Raw genomic sequence first — 26,493 nt, 5'->3', positions numbered from 1 at the left:
AAATGTCTAATACACATTCCATTGGATTATATTGTTGTTCAAAATCATTCACTCCCTTTCCAGTTGATGGGGTACACTCCCTTGTCACGTTGACCTTGGTTTTGGCCACATGACTTGCTTTGGCCAATAGAATGTGAGCAGATGTGACATATGCCATGTCTAGAGGCATCCAAAATTTTCACCTGCCATCTTGTTCTCTCTGCTACAAGAGAATAGCTCAGACCAGATAGAGGTGATACCTTCAGCCAGTCTGAGGGGTCTGAGAATGAGAAGACAGGGAGAGAAGATCCATCTATGGAACAAAGAAAATCTGAACCCAACCCATAGCCTGGAGCTGAGATGCAGGCAAATCCATGAACAAGCCACAAATGGTTGTCAGTGTAAGGCACTGAAATTTAGGGGTTATTTGCTTTTAAATTAATGCAGTCTAGAGTTTAGGGGAGAAGTCTAGGCTTATATATATATATATATATATATATATATATATATATATATAACATTATATAGGATATTATATTATATATTATATGTAATATATAATATATAATTACAATATATTATAATTATATTATAATATATTATAATTATAATATAATATATAATTATATATAATTATATAAATTTATATTTATATAATATAATTTTATAATTATACAAATATATAATATATTATATAATTATAATTATATAATAATTATATATATATTATATATAATATATATATAATATTATATATATATAGGATGAGATCACCAAGACAATGAGTACAGATGAAACAAAGAGGATCAAAAGCTGAGCACTGGGGCACTCCATTGTTAAGAGAATGGGGCGATGAAGGAGGACCCGCTAAGGAGGGATTGAGGAGTTAGCCAGTAAGGTAGGAGGAAAAACTGGAACATTCGGTGTTCTGCAAGAGGGAGTGATCACTATTATCAAATGCTATTAACCACTTAAGTATGATAAGGACTGAGAGATGACCACTGGTTTTAACAGATGGTGGTCATGGTTTTAATGGAGTGATCAAATGGAAACATCACTCTTTGGAATCACATCCACTTATTCATTCAATAACTGTATCTTGACCATCTACTATGCGACACACTATTCTAGACATTGGGTACATGCCAGTGAAACACACACCCCCTGCCTCCCCACTTCTCCTCCCTTAAGAAAACACCTGTGCCTTTAAAAAGCTTAGATTGTAGTGGGAAGAGACACACAAACAAAAAGCATAATAAATGGGTCAGAAGGTGATAAATGCTATTCAAAAAAAAAGAATACTGCAGGGAAAGGGAAATCAGAAATGCCTGAGGGGCTGCAATTTAAATAATGTGGTCAGGGCAGGCTTCATAAAGAAGGTGACATTTGATTTATAGCTTGAAAGAGCTAATCCTCTGATCCAAGAGGCTCTCCAGGATTTTACTTCTCTCAATGTCCTCGCAGTTTACAGCCCTCAGCTGGCATTAAGGAATCGAGAAATCTCTAAGACCTGTGACTCTAGAGGCTGCCTGAAATGTTAACTAAAGAAATAAACCAAAAGTAAAAACCAAGATTCAGTCTCCACTTATTTCGCCGTTACCTTTAGAATGATCCAATCAGTACTGCAATCTATCAGAAACACCAAAGAAAAGTTATTTCTTATTAAGTCTAATGAAAGTTCATAAAACATTACTAAGACAAAAAAAAAATCTATCAATATTAGATTATTTAAAACTAAATTAAGTATATTTAGCTGCTCACAGAAGAGGCTAAATTAAGCAGGGATGTTAAGAACACCAGCTTTGGGAAGTTACTTGACACAGACCTGGAGTTAACTTTGTTGTTTCACAGGAGGCAGACAGGGCCAAATAAGGCCTTTTCTGCTCCATCTCAGGGACATGGTTCTGCGACTGCTCACATCTAAATGAACCATACACACTGAGTCTCCAGATCCACCTCCCTCCTGGGATAACCAAAAATGAGTAATAAGTAACAAAATCACTTCACACGTTGTTTCCAGTTTTCATTCATTTATTGAAATACAGTGTGAGGGGCCAATCACCAGGCACCCATTCATTAAGGTTTTAAGTGGAGAAAAAAGAGCTTTGGTGAAAAAGTCTAGTCGAGCATGGTCTAACAGAACTGTCTCCAATGACAGAAATGTTTTAGAACTGGTGCTGTCCAGTAGATTAGCCGCTAGCCACATGTGGCTACTGAAAACTTGGGCTGTGGCTAGTGCAACTTAGCGAGTGGATTTTTAAAACTTTGTTAATTTAATTTGAATGGCTAGTGGCCACTGGACTGAATGACACAGTTCCAGAGGCCTTGATTCCAAGCAATTTTTGTACTGTTTCCCTTTCTTTCCAGAAAGGGTTTTTAAGGGGCCTTCTATTTTTGACATACTCTAATTCTAATTTTTTCATCTTAACTACCTAAATCATCCTAAACAAGATTACCTTTATTATAAACATGTGAAAGATGAAGTGATTTTTGCCAACGGCACAGGATAAAGGTTAGTTCTAATGATCTAGGTATTTTCTTTTCACATTTTGATATTTGATTTTCTGAAAGAAATCCCCCAAAGGAACAGGCACCACAAATGCAAACCACAGTATGATGTATAGTATACTAGGTGGAAAAGAAACTGAGTTCTCCCACAACTGGCTCATTTGTGTCTCTGACCTGCAGAACTACCAGCACATTCGCTCAACATTTAACAGAGAGGTAACGGGGCATTAGGAATACAAAATGTGAAAAGAAAATAATCCCTGCCCTTAAGGAGAGCATAATTCCATCATACAGTTTCCACAGTACAAGAGCCTGGCAAGTTCTCTGTACCCCACATCTGAGCAATTTCTTACCAACAAGATCATCCTTGCTAAATGCTAACATTGCAATCCAACAAAGCTCTGTTGTCATCTGGCTCTGCCCTCCCCACCACACACCTGCCGAGGCAGTATTGCCTTTGAAGAGTTGAAACCTTTCTTCCCTGACCCACATAAGAAGCACCTCTGACCTGGAGGGGTGCCTGGGTGGCTCAGTCAGTTATATTCCAAATGAGCACATCTCCACAAGCCAGGAACTCCATTTACTTCGAGAACTTTCTGATATCCTTTCTTTTGGGTGTCATGATAAATTTTGAAATCTTCAGACTCATACTTAGTATCTTGTTAACTGAAATGACGTGTAAACCAAGAAAACTAAAAGTGCCAAACAAAGTACTTGCTCCAACCTCAAAATAGAGTTCTAATAATAAAAACCTTCAACTTGACTATTTTAAACATTTTTCTTTTTAGGTAAAATCATCTTTTGAACTTTAAAACAGCAATTTTGAATAAGCTTTCTCACATCGCTTAGATAATTTGCAACAGGTATTTTCTTAAAACTGTCAACGAAGGCAAATCCAAATATGCGTATCAGCTTTAAGCGAAATCATAAAGTGGGGTGCCTGGGTAGCTCAGCTAGTTGAGCGTCTGACTTTGGCTCAGGTCGTGATCCCGCCGTTCTTGGGTTTGAGACCCTCCTCAGGCTCTGCACAGACAATGAGGAGCCTGCTTGGGATTCTCTCTTCTCCCCCTCTCTTTCCCCCCTGCCCAATAAATAAATAAACTTAAAAAAAGATTTTTTTTTAAAAAATAAAGAGAAATCATTAAGTTTTTAGCAACAGCAACAGAAAATGCCTGTTACTTCTTCTGTAATGTTTGTATCCCCAAAGCTATAATAAAACATTAGTACTTCCTACACTACGCATCACAGAAATGCTTAATGTTAAAGTCCCAATTTCAAAAGAATAAGAATCACAGCCCATATCCTGCCTACACAGATACCAGATTAAAGACATCTGGAAAATAATTGAGATTTCAACACAGTTCTTCCAAAAGCTCTTGCTTCTCCGCACACAACGTGCTACATACGCATTAATAAACCTGACAAAAATGTAAATGAGATATGCCCGGCGTGAAATTTCTTCCGACTTTTTTCGGCCTAATAAAAATCATAATCTAAAAAAGCAAACCTTGTAAGCCAAATGCTTTGTTAAGAAACTCTATTAGTTCTCTTAAAAAGGATCTACACTTAAACATTCATTTCAGTGTTAGGGGAGATCAACAATGAACACAGCAATTCTCAGCAAGAACGATCTTAGGTGTACATAACCTCAAGGAGCTTGTCACCTCTCACAGGATGACACTTCAAAAGTAGACTTCAATAAGAGTCTTTAAAAGATTTTCACAGCTACTGAAGATCAGCCTTCTGAATAGTCACATTTTTTTTTAGCAAAAAAGCATGTGCACATAGTGTGTGCTCAATAAACAGTGTGTGCTCAATAAATGCTGAATTAAATAGCATTTAACAAGCCAACCTTGTCATGAGAAAGACAAATTTTAGTGACATAGTCACAGCCATTAAACACCAGGGATCAAAGGCATCTGGTATAAATGCTCCTGTTTTAAAGAATTAAATGGAATCATCACTGACTTGCTCATTTTAATAACTTCTTCCTTTTTTTTTTTTTACTACATTTTGGGAGTTCTTCATAGATTCTGGATGCAAGTCCTTTTCTTCTAGTCTGTAGCTCATCTTCATTCTCTTAATATCTTTGAGAAGCCTTAATTTTAAGGAAGTTCAACTTGGGGCACCTGCGTGGCTCAGTCAGTTGGGTGTCCAACTTCGGCTCAGGTCATGATCTCAGAGTTTGTGGGTTCAAGCCCCACATAGGGCTCTGTGCTGACAGCTCAGAGCCTGGAGCCTGCTTCGGATTCTGTGTTCTCCCTCTCTCTCTGCCCCTCCCCTGCTAATTCTCAGTCTCTTGAGAATGAATGTTTGAAAAAATTAAAGAAAAAAAAAAGTGTAGACACTTCTAAAAAATGGCACTTTCCCAACTCTGCCATCGCCAAAGACCACCCCCCACCTAACATGACCGTATCCTGCTCTGAAAGGTTATGTCTATGAGGTAAACAGCACTTATTAGATAATAATTCATTTGTGCCCGCATATATTATTCATCTGAGACATAGGCTACTGCCAGTGTTTCTGAGCACGAGATAACCAAGGTTGCCAAAACTCCTGCCAAAAATAAATTGACCTTTTAGATATCCTGTGCAGTGTCATGGTGGGCAATGTTACAACTCCGTTGAGCTTTTTGAAATATTCACAGTAGCCCCCAGGACTGCCACCATTTTGCTCCCTGCCCAAACCACTCTCTTCTTAGAGCCATGGGCTTCTAGAGCCTCAGACAAACCCTAGCCTAGGGGCTTCACCTCAGCTTTACTTTTTTCATCAACCACATGCTGGGTTGATGAGCTTCAGAAAAATGTGTGATTTGTTAATGGGATAAAAACAACAAGTATAAGGCACTGACTGCCAACCTGTACCGTGAAACATCTTAAGTCTCTAAAAGAAACATGTAGCCAGCATTTTCCTCCCCAAGGCTGTGTGGGATACCAATACAGTGCTCAGGTTTAGCAACTTAAGAACTCCCAGATACCAGAGCTTCAGACAGAAGAGTGAGCAACTGAAAATGAAACATACCAAGAGCAACTGTTTGAAAAGTTAGTCAAAAAGGAAAACCGTACCCAAACTGCAGAGACCAATGCTATCAAATCTGACAGCTGGACATATTTGAATCAAAACACAACTCAAAGTCAGATCCCAACGTGAATAAAATGATAGACTCCAAGTGCAGGCTGTTAAAATGTTCCCTTACACTCTCAAGCAATGCTCTTACAAAAGGGAACAGAGGTCAACAAATTAATGCATGAAAAATGAGGCAAACACAATTGCTGATTTCACATATTATTCTTCCCTCTTATAAAAGTGTTTGGTTTTTTTCTTCTTTCTAAAAATAGGGGGTGATTTCAAACATACTTGTCACCCTTATACAAGGGCCCAGTGAAACCTTCCAGAATTACTCCCATTTTAGCACCTGTGCAGCCAAAGTGAGGGCTACTATACATTTTAAATCTACTGCCTTGTGAAAACAAACCCAAAGTTATCTCTCACCTGGAAACAAAGTACCCACCCATTGATCTCATTTGGAAGACCAGGGAGAGGAAACCCAGACTTAATATTCTCGGCCATTGACTATGTGAACTTATTATATAGATGTAAATTCTCTGGGTCTCCATTTCTCTCTAAAATGAGTACAACAGTCAATGCAGCTTAACAAACATACACTATTGAGAATACAATCAAAAATACAGCCTTTGCTTCAAATTCTGGCATCCCTAAATTCTAGACTTTTATGGCTGTGTGTTTTCACTTTTAGGTTTATGAGAAATGTGACTAGCTGGCTCTAAATGTGATTTTAAGATATGATCTAAATTTTCAATCAAGTGTATCAGAACCCCTTGGCTATGGTGTCCATCACCAGGAAATGGTACGATGGTGGCTGATTCCATTTGTTGAGCACCAACAAATGTAAAGAGTGTTATTCTACTGAATTCCATAAAACAAAGTGCTTTGTTAATTTTCATTTTACTGTCCCTGAGGCTTAGCAATGCCAGAACTATCTCCAAAGGTATTTTGTATTCATCAAATAAGATTTATCCCAACTATGGTCAGTTAACATGAAAAGAACACAAGCTCCAAACAGCTTTTTATTCTTCCAAAATTTAACGCTTTACTAGAGAAACAGCCTGAATAATTAGCAATCTGATTGCTAAAATTAAGTAAAAACAACGTAAGATTTAAAGACATGGCAACCACTACAAACAAGATTCTTCTTCCATTAACCTTAATTCTAATCAGTCACTGTTTAGCTGTTTCTTTCTACCACGGTGAGAACCGTATTTTTCTTACAATTGCTAAGGAATTTTGTTGACATAAATTACACCAGTAGAAACCACAATATCCTTGGGCCTTGGGCCCTTATGTAAAATTTATGCCTATGATGTCTGTAGTAAATAAATGGTAAGACAGGCCTTTGAATCCACCGGCAGACTGGACACAGTTTCCTCACCCACATTTCCACATCTTATCCTGTGTTCTAATGTTTTTGAGGATTCCAACCCATTGGCTGAGAATATTTGAAATGAAAGGGACAATGAGATTTAAAAGATAAAAGATACCTGACCACAGTGCATAAACTCAGCAAGAAGTTTAATTACGACTCAGTTTTCATTTCTTTACAATAAAGAAGCACATGATCAAGTCTTTTCATTATGAAAATTGGTATAGGCCTGGGAATCAAAGAAAAATCTGCAGAATAAGATTATCTACCTATTCAGTAGAATTCCCTCTAACCAGAACAAGCACTGTGGACTATCCATACGGAACCAACCTTGTGATTTTACTGCAGAGGTCAGCTACATGCGACACACCGCCATCACGCAGCTTTCTAAGTTCGAAGTTTTCATCAGCCGCAGCGGTGATTGTGGGATGGCTACCTGAGCAGTGATCAAAATCCCAGGTCTTCCCTATGATCTCTTCTGATCAAACAACCCCAAGCTCAAAAACCTTGAATCCCAAATAAAGTGACACACTGAAGAGAGATACAATGTTAGTTTCTGAAATTTTATTATTTTTAATACATACATGTCACAAACAGAAACCTTCAAACACCACACACAATTCCATAACCAAATGTTTCAGGTTTATCAACATTCTTTAACTATTTACACTTTCTTCCCCCAACAAAAGTGCAATCCAAGACATCTTGACAAGAAATGTTTACTGACAAGAATATATTTGTGAGCTGGTTTTAATGATGCCCATCCGTTATTTTTTCTTTCCATTACCTGGAATAATAACAAAGTCAACAGGACACAGAGATGAGCTGGGTTAGGCAGCATCCTATTAAAGGAACGAAAACACTGAACAGGAGCACTTATTCCTCAAGTCCTCCCCAAACCTCCACTAAAAATGCTCAAGAGCTGCAACCAGGAGACCAAAGAGGAGAGCTGAGTGGAGGTCCTGATCCGGCCACAGCACAACAGACTGTACATTAAGCGTCAGTCTCACAGGACAAAACAGAAGACTGCAGCAAGTTAGGTCTCACGGTCTGAGAAGTTACATGTCAGCCTATCCGTTAGTTTAGTATTTCAACACCGAATAATATTCTTTCCTGATGAGGTCATCTCCCCCCAAACAGATACGAAAATACTTTTTATTCTGAAAATAAGCTTCTTTTGCAAACACTGGAAAGTAAAGACCGGGGAGAGCTCTTTCTTAGAGTGGAATAATTCATCCCACTCCGCAATTTCATGGCCAATGTCTATCTTTTAATCAAGCAGCTGATAAACTCAGTATATCTATCACTTGCTTCAGATGCAACCAGAAGGGAGTGGAGAACTGAGTCAGCCTGAAGAGGAAGTAATAAAACCATCAGAAAGAGTTTCTCACTAGAATGAAGCAGGTAACATTTTATTTGTTCCAGGTACAGAATGCTTAAAACTAAATGAATAAAAAAAAGAGTTAGAACAGATGAAAACTCACTTTGAAATTACTAATCACTTACAAGTGGTTCATTTTATTGAACACTACTTATCAGAAAAAAAGAAAATGGATCTCTGGTGTGACTAATGTCCTTTAATATCCGAACCACAACAAAAATGGTCATTTCTGACCTATTCCAATTTCCACCAGAGCAAAGTACTTTGACAAAGTGTGGCAAAAATACCAAGGTCAGCACATTTCCAAAATAAGATTTATTCTCCACATTGTTGCATACTCAATTATATTTTATTCTCAAATAAGCCAGATTCTCTACTTTAGAGGAGAACGTGATGCCTTAAAGGCAAAAGATACTCTCAGATGATACCTGTGCCTTGACTTTTAACATAACTGCAGCATCCACAGAATCCTAACTTTGTCATCCAAATAAAGGCCAAAAGCAAATTTTATCCACTTACAGGGAAAACTCCTCATCTTACTTTTCAGAGAGTAGAAAACAAATATAAGGAGAAAATACTGAATGCATCAGACACTACACTCACGGTAGTTTTAGACTACTAGGAGCTTGTGAATGTGTCAATGTGTCAATTTTAAGATCCAGAACAACAATATAAGCAGGTTTCTCTACAAAATTTTAGGTGGATTAAAAAACAGCATTACAGACATTTATTTTACTATATGTTTTAAGTTCAGAACTGAAATCCAAATGCTACTCTTAGGATAAGAGAAACCAATTTTTATACTTGGGTACATGAGAGAATCAATGCGGAACCAGTTAATTCACAATTACAGCTTTGTGTATTAAAGACAAATTTGCAAGGGCTATGTCCTATAGACCTTTTAAGTCACATCAAATACTGTCAGACCAATATCGATTTGCCACTTCTTAAAGGCATTGGGCATTTCCCCCTACTGTGAAATATTTTTCAGATCATCAAACACCAAACCAGATGCAGTAAACCAAATTACAATCATCCAAACTGAAAGATAAGAATATTAGTCAATATGCTGGTTCTTTAATGTTGTTATCTCAAACAAAACATCAAATATTTCATACAATAGAATGGAGACTTGCTTGCAATAATAGCTAAATGCTTCTGAGGAAAAACAGCTGTCTTTCTGAGAGGGGGAAAAAAAAGGTATAAACCAAATGAATAACACAAAATGCTCACATAACCCCAAATTTGGCTGCCCATGAAACGACTGTATTTTCAGCATTCTATTAACCTACATGTGTAATACTTGAAATTATCAAATCATTTTTGAGGGATCATATTCCAATTACAATTCTATACGGGTATGAGGTGCCCGTCTATTTAAACCATCAAGTTCCCATTAACACACGTCCGTATTTTGGAAAGCCCAATGCTCTGACTAATCGAGTTACACAAATTACCATCTTTTTTCACTAACGGTGAAGTATCACAGAGAGCTTCGGAATGATCTCTTCTCAAACATAACTGTTACAACAGGTAATGTTTTGAAAAATGAAACACATTTAAAAAGAAATATTAAAATTATCTTCCTCATATCCTCAAAAGCAATTTTTTCCTTTCCTTCCTAGGGTCAAACCTATGATTTGGGAAACTCAGCATTAAATGGGTAAAATGTGGCCATAACAGTTTTGTGGAAGGTAAGGCATGGTAACGGTGGCTCTGAAATTCACCAGTTAGGGTCCACGGCTGTGAGATTACCCCTAAGAAGGATCTGACATCAGATGACACCTCGACAGTGCAACCTACATAAATCGACACCCACTCAAATCATGTTATTCATGGATTCTCCTTCAGGGCTCATCTGACCAACCTGAAAGACACAATTCAAATGACAGGGTTCTTGCTGCCTGATCTTGCCCCCTCCCTAGAGTCACTGTGTATCACTTCCAAATTCACTTAGCATATTCTCTGTGACAGGTCACTTACCCACAAATATTTGCAACACCATTAGTTTTCACAGGTCTTATAATTCGGATATAATTTTCAGGAGGACAACTGCTAAGTCACAACAGTGACAGAAACAGCACTCGGGTCTACTTGCAAATAATATGGTCAGTGCGCAGTGCAGAACACTAAACCAAGACAGACTAATCCACTATCAGCTCCCCAGGCACAGACTCACGTTCACAGGTCACGTGTTTTTCCCAAGGCCCCGGGAAGATCTAAGAAGTGGGTCTTGAGACGGTTAACAAGATCGGAACAGGAGTTTCCTTCCAACACCTACCATGCTTTTAGTTTATAACCACATAATCCCTTTGCTAATTTCACCCTATCCTCCCCACCACCTTCAAAGCTGCATGAGAGACGCTTAGTGATGGTGAACCGCTAGCCCAGACTCACAGGATTATCCGTTTGGGCTCCGGTCGTGACCACAGACTAACACTGAGGAGTCAAGAGAGGGCAAGGGGCCAACCCCATGTCAGTGGCACATGTACACAAAGGAACTCTCCTTTAAATTAGAAAAGAAAGTAATGTCACAGAATGTCTCCCTATAAAAGATATGTAATAAAGAAGTAAGGTCAATAAAATAGCTACTACTAAAGCAAAGCTTTCATCAATAAGCTTCGAGAACTTTGAAGGAGGAAAATGGCTTCACGAAATGGTAGTCCAGGTTCCCACAGTGCGGACACTGCTGGACATTGCTGTACTCGGAGAAGTACTGCATCCCGATCCGTACGTCTATCACAGGCTTCCCGCAGTGCTTACAGTTCAGGCGGGCCTGGGGGGGAAACACAGACGCGTGAGCCACGATGCCCTTCTGTCTCACAGCACAGTCAATGTCACCCACACCGCGATGCAACACTGCTAGGCCAGAGAAACGGATCGAGAGTTTAGCAAAGCGTCCCTTTCATTGCCAAAAGCAGGTTATGCAAAGCCTAAGACGCGTGCTCAACTGCTCATCGTCAGTCCGACGCATTGACTCTTAACATTTCTCCCTGGATGTGCACACCGCTAGCATTTCCACCTACTGGTACGAAGCCAACTCCAAACCTGTACTGCCCGAACGTCTGCACTAAAGTTCCCCTAACAACAGGAAATCCCCTCCCCTGGATTGTACCGAGTGGCTGAAGCCTACTTCCCTCATTCAAAGCCTCATGAAGCTTCTGGGAACATGCTGAGTTTAGGTTAAAACTTCATATACATTTCTTTCTGCTCCTTACTGCCCTTGTTTCCTTTGATGTAAAAATAAAATGCCCCCTAAAATACTCAAGGAAAATTAACGATCCAGGAAGAAGTGCTATGTTTATCCTGAGGCTTCTGGGAAACCACCGCACAGCAGATCTTCATTCGTGCCTGGGCCTCTGACAGCACAAGACTAGAGTCTTTCAGCAAAAGGTCCAAGAACTTAAGTGAATAACCAGAAATGATAAATACAACAGACTCTCAATTTAGACTCACTCTAAAAATGTAATAATAAGTATGATCTCATTTTGCGCTCAACACACTCCTGTGAGGCGTGTGAATTTTAGATGAAGTAACTGAGGCACACAGTGAGAGAGCAACATGGCTAAGACCACAAAGTTAGGAAGCAGAAAGGCTGGAAACTGAACAAAGTAGCTTACTCCAGAGCCCACATGTTTAGTCGTGACATGGACGACTTTTCTGGAGTCTAAGATCAATTCTCTTTTAGCTGATTAATCTCTCTGAACAACAAAAGTGAAATTCTGGGCAAACCTCTCTCTTGAATCATTCTCTTTAATCTGCTGTTCCTTTCAAATAACTAACCATCGCTTATTTTTGGCTCAAAGCCTTATTAGAAGACTTTTCTTGATTCCTTAATACGGTCTAACACTTGTACCTTCCCGGTGAATAAACAGTTGACCCTTGAACAACCCAGGTTGAACTACATGAGTCCTCTTATAAATAAGCAGATTTGTTTAAATAAATACAATACAGTATTATAAATGTATTTTCTCTCCCTTATTATTTTCTTTATAATATTATCTTTTCTCTACCTTATTCAATGTAAGAATACAGTATACAATACATATGATATACAAAATATGCGTTAATCAACTACTTATTTATGTTATCGGTAAGGCTTCTGGTCAGTAGGAGACTATTAGTAGTTAAGCATTTGGGGAGTCAAAAGTTGTATGTGGATTTTCGACTGCACAGGGGATCAGTGCCCTTAACCCCTATGTTGTTCAAGAGTGAACTGTAATTAATTGATATTTTTTTAAAGCCAAAGAGTAATCAAACATGTTTTCCATTTTACTAGGAAGCCATAAAATAAAAGTCTGAGCTTATAGTTTTAAGGAAGAAATACACAGTGGGTACCAATACTGGGTATGGCAGGATGCCATTCTGCTTTCCTCCCTAAAGATAAGGAAATAATCCCATTGTCTTTCAAGTGTCTAGTAGAAAGAACACCAGACTGGCTGTGACACATTTGTAAAGACCTGGGCGAAAAGGTCTATTCTGTGTGTGGAAAACAAGGAGGCTAAACTAGATCTCCCAGGTCCTTCCCGGCACCAACATTCTATGAGGCACAGGCCCCAAATTCTTTTATTTCCTTATTTCTTTAAAAGAAAACCCTCTCTCATGTGTGTAGAGAGAGAAGCCGCCGCCTCCTGTTTCTCTCATCTCAAAAGCTGCCATCACGGCACGATGGATATTACAAAACGCTACAGTGCAGAACTCAAAGGCTAATGAGATCTCATTTCCAACGCTAATGGAATTTTAAAATGGAAATGTGGTCAATGTATCAGAATAGCATAAAAGTGGTCAGTCCTATCCGGAATCAAATGACAGGCTACGGATGGCCATCTAGGTCTCTCACGGCCATGCTTCTCTTCTGAGAACACTAGTAGAGACAAAATATAGCTGAAAAACCCACTCCACCAACCTTTTAATTCAACCGACACAGGTTATCACAGGATACTCTCTTTATAAAATCAAACCATAATGCTAAAGATACAAAACTATGTAGTAACCAATAAAGTGTGTACTAGTTATTGACATTGAAAGCCAGACTTGGCCACCAAAGAGCCAAGGAAAATTCTCTCCTACCCATGAATATCAAGGAATTCTAAAACGAGGCTTTCTTTTCCCCAAGCACTTGGAAACAAACCAAGATACTTCCAAGAAATTTCTTTTGTCTGCTGTGTTTCCATGTACTTATTAACATGTTTTCAGAGGCTACCACTTCCCTTTTTCCTGGTGGCAGCTAAGTTTTGGAAAATGCTTCCTCTTACCGGTGCTTTATGGATTACATATCTTTCATGTTGACCTCCCAACACTGTACAAAGCAGGCAGTTCCTGGGTAACTTTACTATCCCATAGGAAGAAAGCAAAAGAAAATCCTCTCTATTAAAGAAGGGGCTTGAACCCATGAACTATGAGACCATGACCTGAGCTGAAGTCAGACAACTGAACTGACTGAGCCACCCAGGCACCCCTAAGTAATAGCTTTTTTTTCTTACTAGAACCTAAGTATACGTTAATCATACAAACATAAGAAAATACAGCAAAAGAAAACTTAGGGAACCACTTAGCATCCCACCATCCAGAAACAACCTCTGGTTAACAGGCCAGCAGCTCCCTTTTTACAAATGGAAGCATACTTCCATACATATTATGCTATTTTATAAAGTACCTTTGTGACTTGAAATACTAAAAGTCTTTCTTATGAATTAGACATTACTCTACATACCCCTTTGAGTGGCTGCCGAGTATTCCAGCAACAACTCCCTCACACTGGTGAATCAGCCATCATCCCTGGACTCTGGGGAAGTCTTAGGATTGTTCACTTATCTTCCTCCTCCTCTCCCAAGCTAACTACAGCACTGCCTCTAACTCCTCTACACCGACTACAGAAAAGAAGCCGGAGATCATCCACAGCTCGCTCTGTGGGGCCAATACCAACCTGACAGCACGGAGAGGCGGCCAGGATGTCGTAGGTGTACATGGTGCCCAGCTGGTGCCAGCTGCCGTCCCACCGCGACTTACACTTGATGCAGATGATCTTGTGAACCCCTTCCAGGCAGTCCACGCACACCGCGTACAGGTGCATGAGTCTCCCTGTGCACAGAAGACATAATGCTGAGAGTGGCCGTTAGAAGGGATAAAAAAAGTGGGTTACCCATCAATTATAAACAAACATGTTATCATTCAAATAAAATAAGCAAAATAGGTCCTATTTATCACATATCCCCAAGATGTCCTTTTAGAATAATGATGAATACTAACTATTATCAATGGGACATATATTTGAAGTTCAGTTTTAATAAATATTGGCTCAATTCACTTTTCCAAAAAGAACTGACAGGTTTCCAATATGGACATCCAAACTCAAATGATCAAGCCACAAATGCTAAAAACTAGCCAGTGATGACAGAGGACTTTCTGCTCGGAAGTCTGTGCATGGTGTGGGGACTGAACCACAACACTAGTCTGCAGTCAAGGGCTTTCATCCACCGACAGGTCCCATCATAAAAAAAGGCAAAAGTCTGTCTTGATATACTGGTGGCCCAGAATTCTACCACAGCCACGATTACTACGTTAACTGTCTTTGTCTCCAAAACTGCTCAGCCATCACCATATTTAATTTAGGAACCAGAATTATAGCTTACTTGTAAATGGTTATTTAAAAGGAGTTCAATGCTTTGTTATTTACTTGGCTCTTCAAAGACACGACCCCATTCTTCCATCACCTATTAACATCTAGTGCTTGAGAAAGAAGTCACCCTTGTTTACACAGAAGGGTTAGTTAGGATTCAAATCATTGGGAAAGACTGGGAATGTCCAGGATCAGCCCAGACAGTGTGTAAGAGCAACACTGTTGCTCTCACAGGGAGCTCTGCTGTGCTGAAAGCTATGGTAAGAAGAACACATCCCCCTCCAGAATGTGCTGCTCCCTGCCATCCGCCCGCCCATGGCTCTTCACCTTTCAGAGGTTAGGGCCAGCCTGCTCCTTACCTGTTGGGGGGGTCGGGGGTAATACAGTACTTACAGAGACACTTCATTGCATTTGCTTACAAGGCTCTCTCTTCCTCCGTGAGGGTAGGAACACGCCTACACACACGCGCACACGCGCGCGCACACACACACACACACACACACACACACACACACACACACACTGTTCTCAGGACTATCTAATTTTCACCTTTCTCCACCCATTCCCTGATAGGTTCCCTTCAGACATGGTCCTGGGCTCTGCCATATACTCTTCCTTTACTTTCTCTTTTCTCCCTATTCAAGAGTTCTTCTAATCTTAAAATCTGAACCACCACTGTTATAAAAGAAGCTCCCCAAATGCTTATTTCTCAAGGTGCTTGCTACATAGACCTCTCCAGCGAAGAGTCCCAACACCCCTTCAAACCCAAAACACACCAATGTCCTCATCGTCTTTCCCCTAAGACAAGTCCCCTTCCCAACATTCTCCACTCCCGTCCGTGACAGCATCATTTATCTGATCTAGAGCCAAAGTGAGCTAACAGGGATGCATTCTCATCCTCTATAGGCAACTGTCCCCCAAGCTCCAATTTTTCCTTTAAAATAATCTCCTGTAGATATATATTCCTACCTTTCAGTTCCCACTGTTAGCACCCAACAGTCTCTCATCTCCTGCCATCTAGACCGGAGATAGAAGTTCTACAAGAAGTTCCACCTCCCTATAGATAGGTTCCACCCCTTTTGAACAATTTTTTCCCCAACTGATCACCTACTCTTAAAAAAAACAACTCTTGGGGCACCTGGGTGGCTCAGTTGGTTGAGCGTCTGACTTTGGCTCAAGTCATGATCTCACAGTTCGTGAGTTCAGGCCCCGCGTCGGGCTCTGTGCTGACAACTCAGAGCCTGGAGCCTGCTTCGCATTCTGTGTCTCCCTCTCTCTCTGCTCCTCCCCCGCTCGTGCTCTGTCTGTCTGTCTCTCTCTCTCTCTCTCAAAAAATAAACAAACATTAAAAACAATGTTTTTTTTAAACTCTTCAGTTCTTAAAGAACACGGCAAAGCTCTTGTTATGGCTCAAAAGGACACCCACAATCTATTGTCCACCTGACCTACTCATTGTCCACTGCAGAACCTCTACCCTAACCAACCTGTTCTCTCCAGTTCTGTCTCCCGACTTTTTAACCACCATTCCTTTGCTCATGTTGCTCCCTGTCCTTATCAGCAAAGACCTTATGTGAGCAGACCCTCTGCTTATCAAAATCCAGCCCACCTTCTGACATCTGCCTTCACGCTGCCTCCTGTGACTACGCAGGCCAAAGTGGCCCCTTCCTTACTGTAGGCAACTACAGGATGCCTAACGTACATCATATCCAGGTGTTATTAACTCCACAGGTGGTACTAGTGTCTTCAGTCTGGTAAAGTTAATTACATTTTTATAAAAACATCTTACATCCTGGGGGCACCTGGGTGGCTCAGCTGGTTGGGCGTCCAACTTCAGCTCAGGTCATGAACTCACAGTTCGGCAGTTCGAGCCCTGCATCGGGCTCTGGTGGTGCGGGGCCTGCTTGGGATTCTCTCTCCCTCTCTTTGCCCCTTCCCCACCTGCACATACTCTCTCTCTCCTCTCTCTCTCTCTCTCTCAAAATAAATAAATAAACTTAAAAAAAAAAAACATCGCATCCTAAGATTATAAATTGGTGAAAAGCAAGAACTGATAGTACCCAGCACATGTATGAAATTCATAAAACGGACTCGCTGATGAATGGGTTAAGCGAAAAGAATCCATCACAAATAGAAGAACACTCCTCTCATGTACACCAAACGCCTGTACTCTCATTCATCTTCAGAAAGAGTATTTCCAGCCTTAAAACGAAGTGAAAGTAGTTTCCACCTACTTCCCTCTAAAATTATCCCCGACCAGTATAAAGAATGAGAAACAAAACACAAACTCCATTTTCCAGGAAACTACGAGATACCTGCAAACCTGAACCAAAATAAGAGCTCAGAAGCTGGATGAAGGCATTTTAAATGGTTTAGCTCTGGAAGCAGCCAGCATGCACAGGGGGGACTGGGATGAGGTGCTGAGAGGAAAACAGTGTGGGATAGACAAGTAGCCATTCTGTGCAACTTTTTCCACCAAATCACCCCCCAAATCTCGGCTAGCCTTACAACTTATTTTGAAGAACACAACGTGACGGAAGTGATGAGACTCAGTTCCACGCCTACGCCTCTGGAGAGAGACTGCAGCCCCCACACTCACCCCCACTGAATGCAGGAAAGAGCCCAGCCCAGCCCTACCGGAAGATAGAAGACTACACAGAACAAGGAGGAGGGTAGAGCCATTCAGTCCGGCTGAGGCTCCCCAGGCCAGCCAGTCTGCCAACTGTCAGACCCGTGTCAGGGGCCATCCTAACCAACCTCCCCACAGAACGGTGACAAATCAGAAATCATCACTGTTTTAAAACACTCAGTGGGGGAGTAATTTGCCTTTAACAAAGGTTAAAAGACATTCGGGATGAGGTGAAGCTCTGGAAAAGGAAGGGGGTGGGGCTCCCCCTGCAACTTCACTTCCTCTTCCTCGGATGAGAAAGTTAGGACAAGAAACTGCATCTGTGAAACAAGAACAAGATGCTATTAAAAAGAGCTCTTGGAAATTATATTCATATTTACATAACAGAAAATCTTAAACTCAGTAAAAATACTGGAATATAAAGTCCAAGAAATCTTCCAGAAGGCAAGATAAAGAGATAAACAATAGGCTCAATGTGTATATAATAGAACAAAAAAAAGGGATCAATTTTAAGAGATCAAATATCTGACTAACAGTTGCACAGGTTTTTTTTTCCCCCCTTAAATGAAAGAAAAAATCTTCAGAGAAATAAATTAGAAGAAAATTCCCCCAAACTAAAGACTGTAAGTTTACACAGTCAAATGTTTCACAACGAATTGGGGGGGGAGGGGGGGGGGGACAAGTGACGGTGAAACTTCAGAACACTAGGGATAAAGAGGAAATCTTAAAACCTTCAGGGGATAGAAGGGGAGAACAAAGGGACAGGAATAAGATTACTATTTGACTTCTCAACAGTGACACTGGAAGACAGGAGACAGTGAAGAAATGCCTTCAAAATCCTAAGGGAAGAATATTTATAACTTGGAAGACTTCTACCCAGTCAGACAGCAATCAAGTATGAAGATAGAATCAAGATCTTATCAGACTTTCAAAGTCAGAAAATACCTATTCCCATGCTTCCTTTCTCAGAAAGCTCCTGGGGATGTTTCTTAACAAACTGAGGGAATAAACCAAGAAAAAAGAAAACACGGGATCTAGGAAACAGAAGATTAAAAAAAAAAAAAAAAGAAAGAAAAGAAAAGCAAATAAAGAATTCCTGGAAGGGCAGCTATGTAGTACAGCCAGTAATGAGTGCACCAGGACAGACAGAAGCAGGGAGACGAAAGGCTCCGTGAAGGAGATTTCTGCAAAAAGAAATTTATAAAACGTATGATACGTATGTGCAAATGTTTCTGAAAGCTTTGTGAGAGCTGCTGGAAAGTGAGAACAACCAGCCATTGTTTCCAAAAAGATGAAGCCAATGAAACTGTGAAGCAACTATTAACTTGAAGAAAAACAAAAGATGTCTTAGAATATACTGTACTCTACACAGGAAATGCACCTACACTACTTACTCAACACTAAATATTTACATAATATTAACAGTAAAAACATTAAGGATTTAACCAAGAACTGTAATAGATTATCCTGATAGAAAGCGGAAGATTTAAGAAAGCAGAGTCATCCACATCCACCTCAAAAGTAAGCCAACAGACAGTATCCAAAATTGGACATGAAGATAGCAGTTTTTAAATGATGATGGGAAAAACCTGAGAATCAGTTACAGTTGAAACGTGCTCGTCTCTGGGAACCGAAACAGCAGGCATTGATGGGAAGAAGGCAGGTAGGGCTACATCGTTTCTACTATGTTAGCATCGTTTCTACTATGTGCTTTGTTAGCACACTTGTTTTGAAATGTATTTTTGTTTGTTAAGTTTGTTTATTTATTTTGAGAGAAAGAGCATGCACAGGAGGGGCAGAGAGAGTGGGGGGGAGAGGGAGAGAATCCCAAGCAGGCTCTGCACTGTCATAGGCGCCCCATTTTTTAGCACGCTTTTAAAGTTACAAATGTGTTACACATCATGTATCTCACTTTTATAGAAATTCAGTAATTTAGGGCGCCTGGGTGGCTCAATGGGGTAAGCGGCTGATCTTGATTTTGGTTCAGGTCATGATCTCACTGCTGTGAGATCAAGCCCCACATTGGGCTCCATGCTGCCGGTGTGGAACTTACTTGGGATTTACTCCCTCTGTCTGCCTCTGTCTGTCTCTGTCTCTCTCTCTCTCTCCCCCTCTCTTTGCTCCTCCCCACCTCACACATCTATGTGCATGCACTCTCTCTCTCAAAATAAATAAATAAAAACCTTTTTAAAAAATTCAATAATTTTACATGAATGGACAGGTTTCTCCCTGATACTGACCAACCCCCATCACTTAAGTGATGGCCGAACTATCCCTACATCCTTGAACAGTCATCCACAGCACTAAGTTCCCCCCACTCCACCACCAGGGTGATGTCTCAGCTTTCAATAACCCTCCACTTTCCTTTTGCGGCTATCAAGAAAGACTCACCTTCCATAAACTTCAAGATTGTTTCAACTAATCTAAAAACGCGTTGGTCCTCTCTGACCCCCACTTTCCCTTACTCCATCATGTTTACAAGGATCAAACCGAATACACAACGTGCTGGGCACATTAACAAAGGTTTGAAAGGCAACTGTCTTACACCAAGTGACATAATTATGCAATTCCTACTCTCAATCCCCTCCCAGTTACAGAAAACTATACACCAGGAATCCGCCGTTCAAAATCACAGCAGAACCAAACACAAATTACCCCCGGGGACAACAATACTTGGTACGGTGACGTCGGAGTAAAGGAAGAAAACCAGCCCCACTGCCACCACCTCAATGGGCAAAGCTGAAATACTCAAGCATTACCTAGCACCTGACTAAGACGAAAAGCAGCAACAGTTAAAATTAAGCCAGAACAGAGCCATCCCATCGTGTTAGCTTTTCAGCTTGTAACAAACCGAAAGCAGGCAAGGTGAATGAACACCTGTACCTTGAAGATGACACGGAACATCATATTCGATCTCATCGTGTCTCGACGGGCTCAAGAACAGAGTTCCATCCACCAGCGGGAACTGTTCGAACACCGGGAGGGCCCGGTGGCACAGAGCACAGTTCACGACATTCCTGTGGCTGGCGCTGAGGGCCGCGAGAATGAATTTGCGCAGATCCTCGCCCTGGCCCATCTGGGCATCGTCTTCCATCCGCACGTGGAAAGTGTTCAACTTATGCCGGGGGATGTGAGTGAGCAGTTCGGACAAGTCCAGCCGCCGCAGGAACTGCACGGGCGCGTCGAAGTGGCCCCCCCTGTGCACAGATAACCCAGCCGGACTATACTCGAAGTGGGTGTTTCGGAACACGTGGCCCCCGGCCATGGCCTTCTTGTGAGGCTCCAGATGGATGGCATTCTTCAAGAATTCCCCGAGGTACCTGGAGGAGCGGGGGCCGCTGAAGTGGGCAGGGGAGAGGATGGAGTAGCCGGTGGGCGGGGACTGGCCAGGGGAGCCGCAGGGAGAGCGGGCCCCGTAGGCTGCGGCGCCGACTGCCTTCTCCTGGGAGTTCTGCCGGTCCATGGAGTGCCGCCGCGGGAGGTCATGGCTCAGGCCTTTCTGGGGCTTGTTCGGCGGCCTGCACTTTTTTGCTTCCTCCCCTGTTTCGCCGGGGGGCCTCCCTGTGTTCTTCTCCGACACGGACTTCTTCTTTTTCTCATCCTGCATCCGCTTCACCTGGTACCAGTCTGTGTCCTTCTTTAAGTGGCCCTGCCCACAGCGGCAGGAGCAGAAGCGGAAGGCCAGGTCGTAGCCCTTCTTTGTCCACATGTTTTGGCGGCACTGCTTCTCGTTCCAGCTGCGGGCCCGGCCGATGCAGTTGAACTGGACGAGGATGCTGCTCTCCCACTCGTAGAAACACTGCAGGTGCATCCAGGTGCTGGAGGGGCAGTGCTCGTTGTTGCACACCACCTTCTGGTAGTCGTCCTTGTCCAGGTCCACCGGCCTGCCAAAGCTGCAGATCAGGGGTGTGGCACAAGGGGCTTCTGGGAAGAAACAGAGACAGAGAGAGAGAGAGAGAGAGAGACAGAGGAGGGGAGAGAGAGAGAGAGGTTCAGCACGCAGGAGCTGGAATCCCAGCTGGCACCTGGTCAGAGAGCAAAGCTACCATCCCCACCTTAGCCCATTCATGCCAACAGTGCAACTTTCTGGTGTCAAGATTTCCTCCGCTGGAATAACACCAGACAGGATTAGACAACACGTACTACTCTCTTCTGGTGTTTTGCTGGGCCAAGGGAATTTATTTTCAGATGTTTGTTATCTGCTGAAAAACACACCAGTAAGCTTCAGAAAGTCCAAATCCTTCACAGTGCAATTAGCCGTATGTCAATACTTACAACGGTATAGTGTAGCACGAGGTTTTCCTAAGATGTGAGTGTAATGACAGGCAGTTCCAAGGTTCTTTTAAAAAAGGAATCACTCTGGGGCGCCTGGGTGGCTCAGTTGGTTAAGCGTCCGACTTCGGCTCAGGTCATGATCTCACAGTTCGTGAGTTCGAGCCCCGCATCAGGCTCTGTGCTGACAGCTCAAAGCCTGGAGCCTGTTTCAGATTCTGTGTCTCCCTCTCTCTCTCTCTGACCCTCCCCCATTCATGCTCTGTCTCTCTCTGTCTCAAAAATAAATAAACGTTAAAAAAAAAATTTTAAAAAAGGAATCACTCTAATGAACTAGGAAATCATATGATGAAGCCACTTAGCCAACTAGTTCAGGTGATAGCTCGTAAAGGGCCCGCAAAGCCCTTTTTCACAAACTTTAGGTTATCCTGAATATCACAGAAAAGCTCGAAAACAGAATTACCTCTCCCCAGTTCTCTCCTAGAATGGTCTGATACCTAAGGGGAGAATGTCTGGTCAAACTAATTGTTGGTCTACACAGAATTACACCGCCAGGTCATGAAGGAGAAAACCGGAACTCTCCTCAAGCTATCAGGACAGAAAGCAGGAACACCGAGATATTTCTGCCCTATTTAACCACGGGCATCCAAAAGGCCAATCGGGTCCCCCTAAAAGGAGGGAAAACTTGGTGACACAGAGTAGGATCTATTTCTTAACAAGTAAATAGGATTTATAGTGACGAATTCCACTGGATTCTGGTTACTTCAACACCCTTAATATTTTCAAAAGGCCCTTTTGGAAAGCAGTAATACTCCTAGTCGGGAACCGCTGGGCTTGATCAGGAAGGTTCTACATGCCAAGCTTAGTTTAGACTTTATCTTTTTGTAGTTGAGAACAGTCAGTCAGAGTTCTGTTCTAGAAAGCTTACCCTGATGGCAGTGTGGGACATGAGTCCCTGGTGGCAGTGTGGGACATGAGTGAGAGCCTGACCTACAGCAGCAGCACAGTAAGATGGCACCCGCTGCTGGGATGAGCAAACTCTGATGGACAGCGAGCACAAGAGGGGCAGGTTTGGACAAAGACAACTTGGGGCTGGCCGGATTCTGGATCTGCTGAATTGGAAGCCTGTGTGCCACCGAGGTGGAGAAAGACAAGCCCAGAGCTCAAGTGACCTGGGGCCCGAATACAGATGTGTAGCTACACACCCAGAGGTGGAGGTTAAATCCCTGGACTGAGGAGTTAGCCCAAAAGGAATGTGAGGAGAGGAATCCTGAGAGGCAACATTAAAAGGCAGGAGAAGAGTCCTCCACAGAGCCTAGTAAGGAATGAACTGAGGATTCACTGAAAGACAAGTCAGGAGAGAATTCTATCATGGCAGCTGGAAAGTTACAAGAACAGAGGACTAAGAAATCCCCCAGAGATCACTGTTTCTCAACCTCTGCACCACTGACATTTTGGACTGGGTACTTCTTTGTTGTGGGCAGTGTCCTGTGCACTGTAAGACATTTAGCAGCATTTCTGCTAGGTGCCAGGAACACCACCCTCCTCAACTGTGACGCCCCAAAATGTCTCCAGACACTGCCAGCTATCCCCTGGGTGGGCAGAGGGAAAAAAAAACTGCCCCTCGTTGGAAACTACTGGGTAACTTAAAGACTGAAAAGTCCTCACCAGAATGGTCAGTAAGCCAGTCAGTGACATCTTAGCAAGAACAGTTCCAGTGGGATGACAGGGGACAGATCAGAGGTGGATGGTGAAGAGTAGATGGTGAGGTAAAATAGTAGTAGTACAGATGACCTTCCAGAAAACTCTTCCCAGAAGTACAACTGTAGAAGAAAGGGAAAAGAATGGGAAGAGGCCAGTAAGAGTAGGGACCTACACATGTATATCTACTGAGGGAACGAATGCCAAAAACTCAGGATAGCTTTAACAGTAGGAGAGGCAATGAGCTCTGCAACTGCATCACTCAAAGCCCTTCCCGACCTCACCCCCGCCCACTGGATCACAAATACAGCACTCCACCAGCACAGGTGATGGCACCCATACAGCCCATGGCACTCGTGTGTTACAATCTTCCCCTTCAGCGTGGAACTCCGGGCGTCGGTCAAAGGCCCTACCCAACTTGTCTACCTCCATTCCTTTGATCACTGTGGTTCCCCCATCTACCACCTAGGAGCCCACAATCCTTAATCTTCATTTGTCCAAATCCTACCGGCCTAGTGTAGCAATTCACAGCATGGACTCTCAACCAGACTGCCCGAGCTAGAATCCCAGCAGTACCACTGCTGAGCTGCGTGCTCCCGGACAAGTCACTTCTGTCTTAATTTCCTGTACAGAATGCAGGTAACAACTGAATGTACTTTATATGGTTGTTGTAAGGACAAAATATACCAACACACGAGTGGCACTTAGAGCAGGGCCTGGCACATAGAAAACCTTCTCCGTTTCCTCCCATCCTTCAAGGCCCACCTCTAGACACTGATTTCACCAGAACCACCCCCTCCCGACCACAGCTGGTCTGAACCTTACTTGAGTCCCCACTGTGGTCCCACCAGGTGATAACTTCAGACAGGATGCCTCTTCCCTCTGTGTTCCTGGCACCACTGGGCCTAGGCCTTGCACACATCCTGTGCTAATGAAGCTGCATTAAAATGACACTGGCAAAAGAAACCCAACCCAACAAGCAGAGAAGGAAGAGAGCAAGCCAAAATCCTACACAGAGAGCAAGGCCTAGTACTGAAGCACACTGAGATGAAGTAGAAAAATGGTCTGTAAACTGGGCAAAATTAACTGCAGTCCCCTGGGCTGTGACCTTTAGTGTCCTTTAAAATGTTAATTAGTCAATTAAACAAAGTTCAGTTGCTTTTATCTATCCTTCAGAGAAACAGCTTTGGAGAGAATGCCTCTGAAATGTAATAGCAGTAGCCAAAGTGATATTAACCCAGGACGAAAGAAATCAAAGAATGGCCTAACTATACCTCGGCATTCACAACGTCCAAAGTTTTAAATCTTAAATGCCGAGACTGGTTTGATATTTCTCTTTAAAGTATTTCCACATTAAAGAAGGTACATTAAGAGGAGAAAAGTCCTATTTACATCTTTGTCGAAAAGCCGCAAATACATCACGGAAGCAATTTTGAGCCCTGCCTACGAACCGGGTCTTTGGAGCTGGGAGAAGCAGCAACTCACGCAGAGCGCTCTGGCAGAAAGGTGTGTGTGGATCGGAGGAAGCCGGACAGCTCCCCTCTTCCCCATCACTGCCCCACCCCGACCGCAGCCGTGCTAGCCCACAATCTCCCCTCCGCGGCTCTGCCACGAAGAGACCCCCGCTCCAACCTGCCAGCGCGCTCGTTTACATCTCAGCCACTCCGATGTGGCCTTTGTGGCTGGGCCTCCAAAACAAAGACAAGGGCTTGAGACCAAACATTACACACCACCAGCCCCACGGCAAGGCTCCAGGGGCCAGGGTGAGTACCAGGGTGAGACTCGGGTCCTGCGCGAGGACTTGGGACAGGCTTCTCACATCTCACACAGCCTTCCGATGAAGCCACGGAGGGCTGGCGTCTGCATGCAGACACAATTTCCTTCTAGGCTTGGTTCAGACTTGCCCTCTCCCTCCCACTGTCCACACTGGAAAGGCAGCTGGGAACGATGCACGAGGGGGTTGGGTGACTCGCTGTTTGGCGTGGGGCAGTTTCCTGCTTCCTCCTCTGTAAAGAGAGAACAAAGATGCTTGCCCTCATTCACGCTAAAACGTATGTGGAGGCTCTCTGCGCAGTTCTGCCACAACTCTTCCTGCTACCTCCACCGTCACTGGATACCTGTGCCTCTGGCTCCATAACTCAACGCAAACCGCTCCAATATATTGCCTACTTGTCCTACCTAATGTTTTGGACCCACAAAAGGGGTTCAGAACGTAAGGAAATGAAATGAGGCCATGTCTCTTTCAATCTCCAAAGTTTTACAGGTAACTAAAACAGACAGGGAAAGATTTCAGAACTCTAACAAATAGCACAGTGTTCAAATCGCACCCATAACAAATGACAGTGTTATAGACATGCACTGGATTGCTTCCTGAAAGTGGTCTCTAAATTTACAAAATTCCTAGCTCTTAAGAATTGGAGTTCCTGGGGCACCCGGGTGGCTCAGTTGGTTGAGTATCCAACTTTCGCTCAGGTCATGATCTCACAGTTTGTGGATTTGAGCCCCACGTCGGGCTCTGTGCTGATATCTCTGAGCCTGGAGCCTGCTTCGGATTCTGTGTCCCCCCCTCTCTCTCTGCCCCTCCCCTGCTCATGCTCTATCAATAATAAATAAACGTTAAAAATTAAAAAAAAAAAAAAGGAGTTCCACAAAGGTGAAGGTATAAATATACTACAGACTGATCTGATACAACTAAATCTTTAATGGGAGAGAGGGAAGAAGGGACCCCACCCCCCGTTCAGTGAGGGCCCAAGCCACGTACATTCCTCAGGACATCAGTCTAAAGCTGAGATAGTCTGATGGACAAGGAATACGGGGCACTGTTCCTTCATGCAGTCAACACTGCTTTTACACAATGTATATAAACCCTCCAGTGCATTTTTACTGCTTCATCATCAGATACTCAGGACTCGGCTGCAATTTCTCCCTGCCCAAGTGAAAATAATCAGGGATCACCTCATTCTGGG

At 42.7% G+C, this 26,493-nt stretch overlaps 1 protein-coding gene across 5 annotated transcripts in view; it reads right to left on the bottom strand.

The window, feature by feature from the left end:
- Positions 1–26,493, bottom strand: part of HECA (hdc homolog, cell cycle regulator) — a 132,390-nt gene that overhangs the window by 73,220 nt on the left and 32,677 nt on the right. For 2 of the 5 annotated variants that reach the window (XM_045058126.1, XR_006598340.1), the window contains exons 2-3: positions 20,438–21,478; positions 14,236–14,411 (exon numbers count right to left, since the gene is read on the bottom strand). In XM_045058126.1, coding sequence (XP_044914061.1) covers positions 14,236–14,411; positions 20,438–21,478 — 1,217 coding nt within the window. Of the gene's footprint in view, positions 1–7,477; positions 11,086–14,235; positions 14,412–20,437; positions 21,479–26,493 lie in introns of those variants that run through there. The other 3 variants (XM_045058123.1, XM_045058125.1, XM_023254456.2) reach the window with 3 other exon arrangements.

The sequence above is a fragment of the Felis catus genome, chromosome B2 (genome assembly GCF_018350175.1).
Source record: "Felis catus isolate Fca126 chromosome B2, F.catus_Fca126_mat1.0, whole genome shotgun sequence".
In the NCBI taxonomy this organism is placed as follows: domain Eukaryota; kingdom Metazoa; phylum Chordata; class Mammalia; order Carnivora; family Felidae; genus Felis; species Felis catus.
Note: the sequence above shows the minus strand (reverse complement) of the source record. Positions and strands in the feature narration are given on the sequence as shown.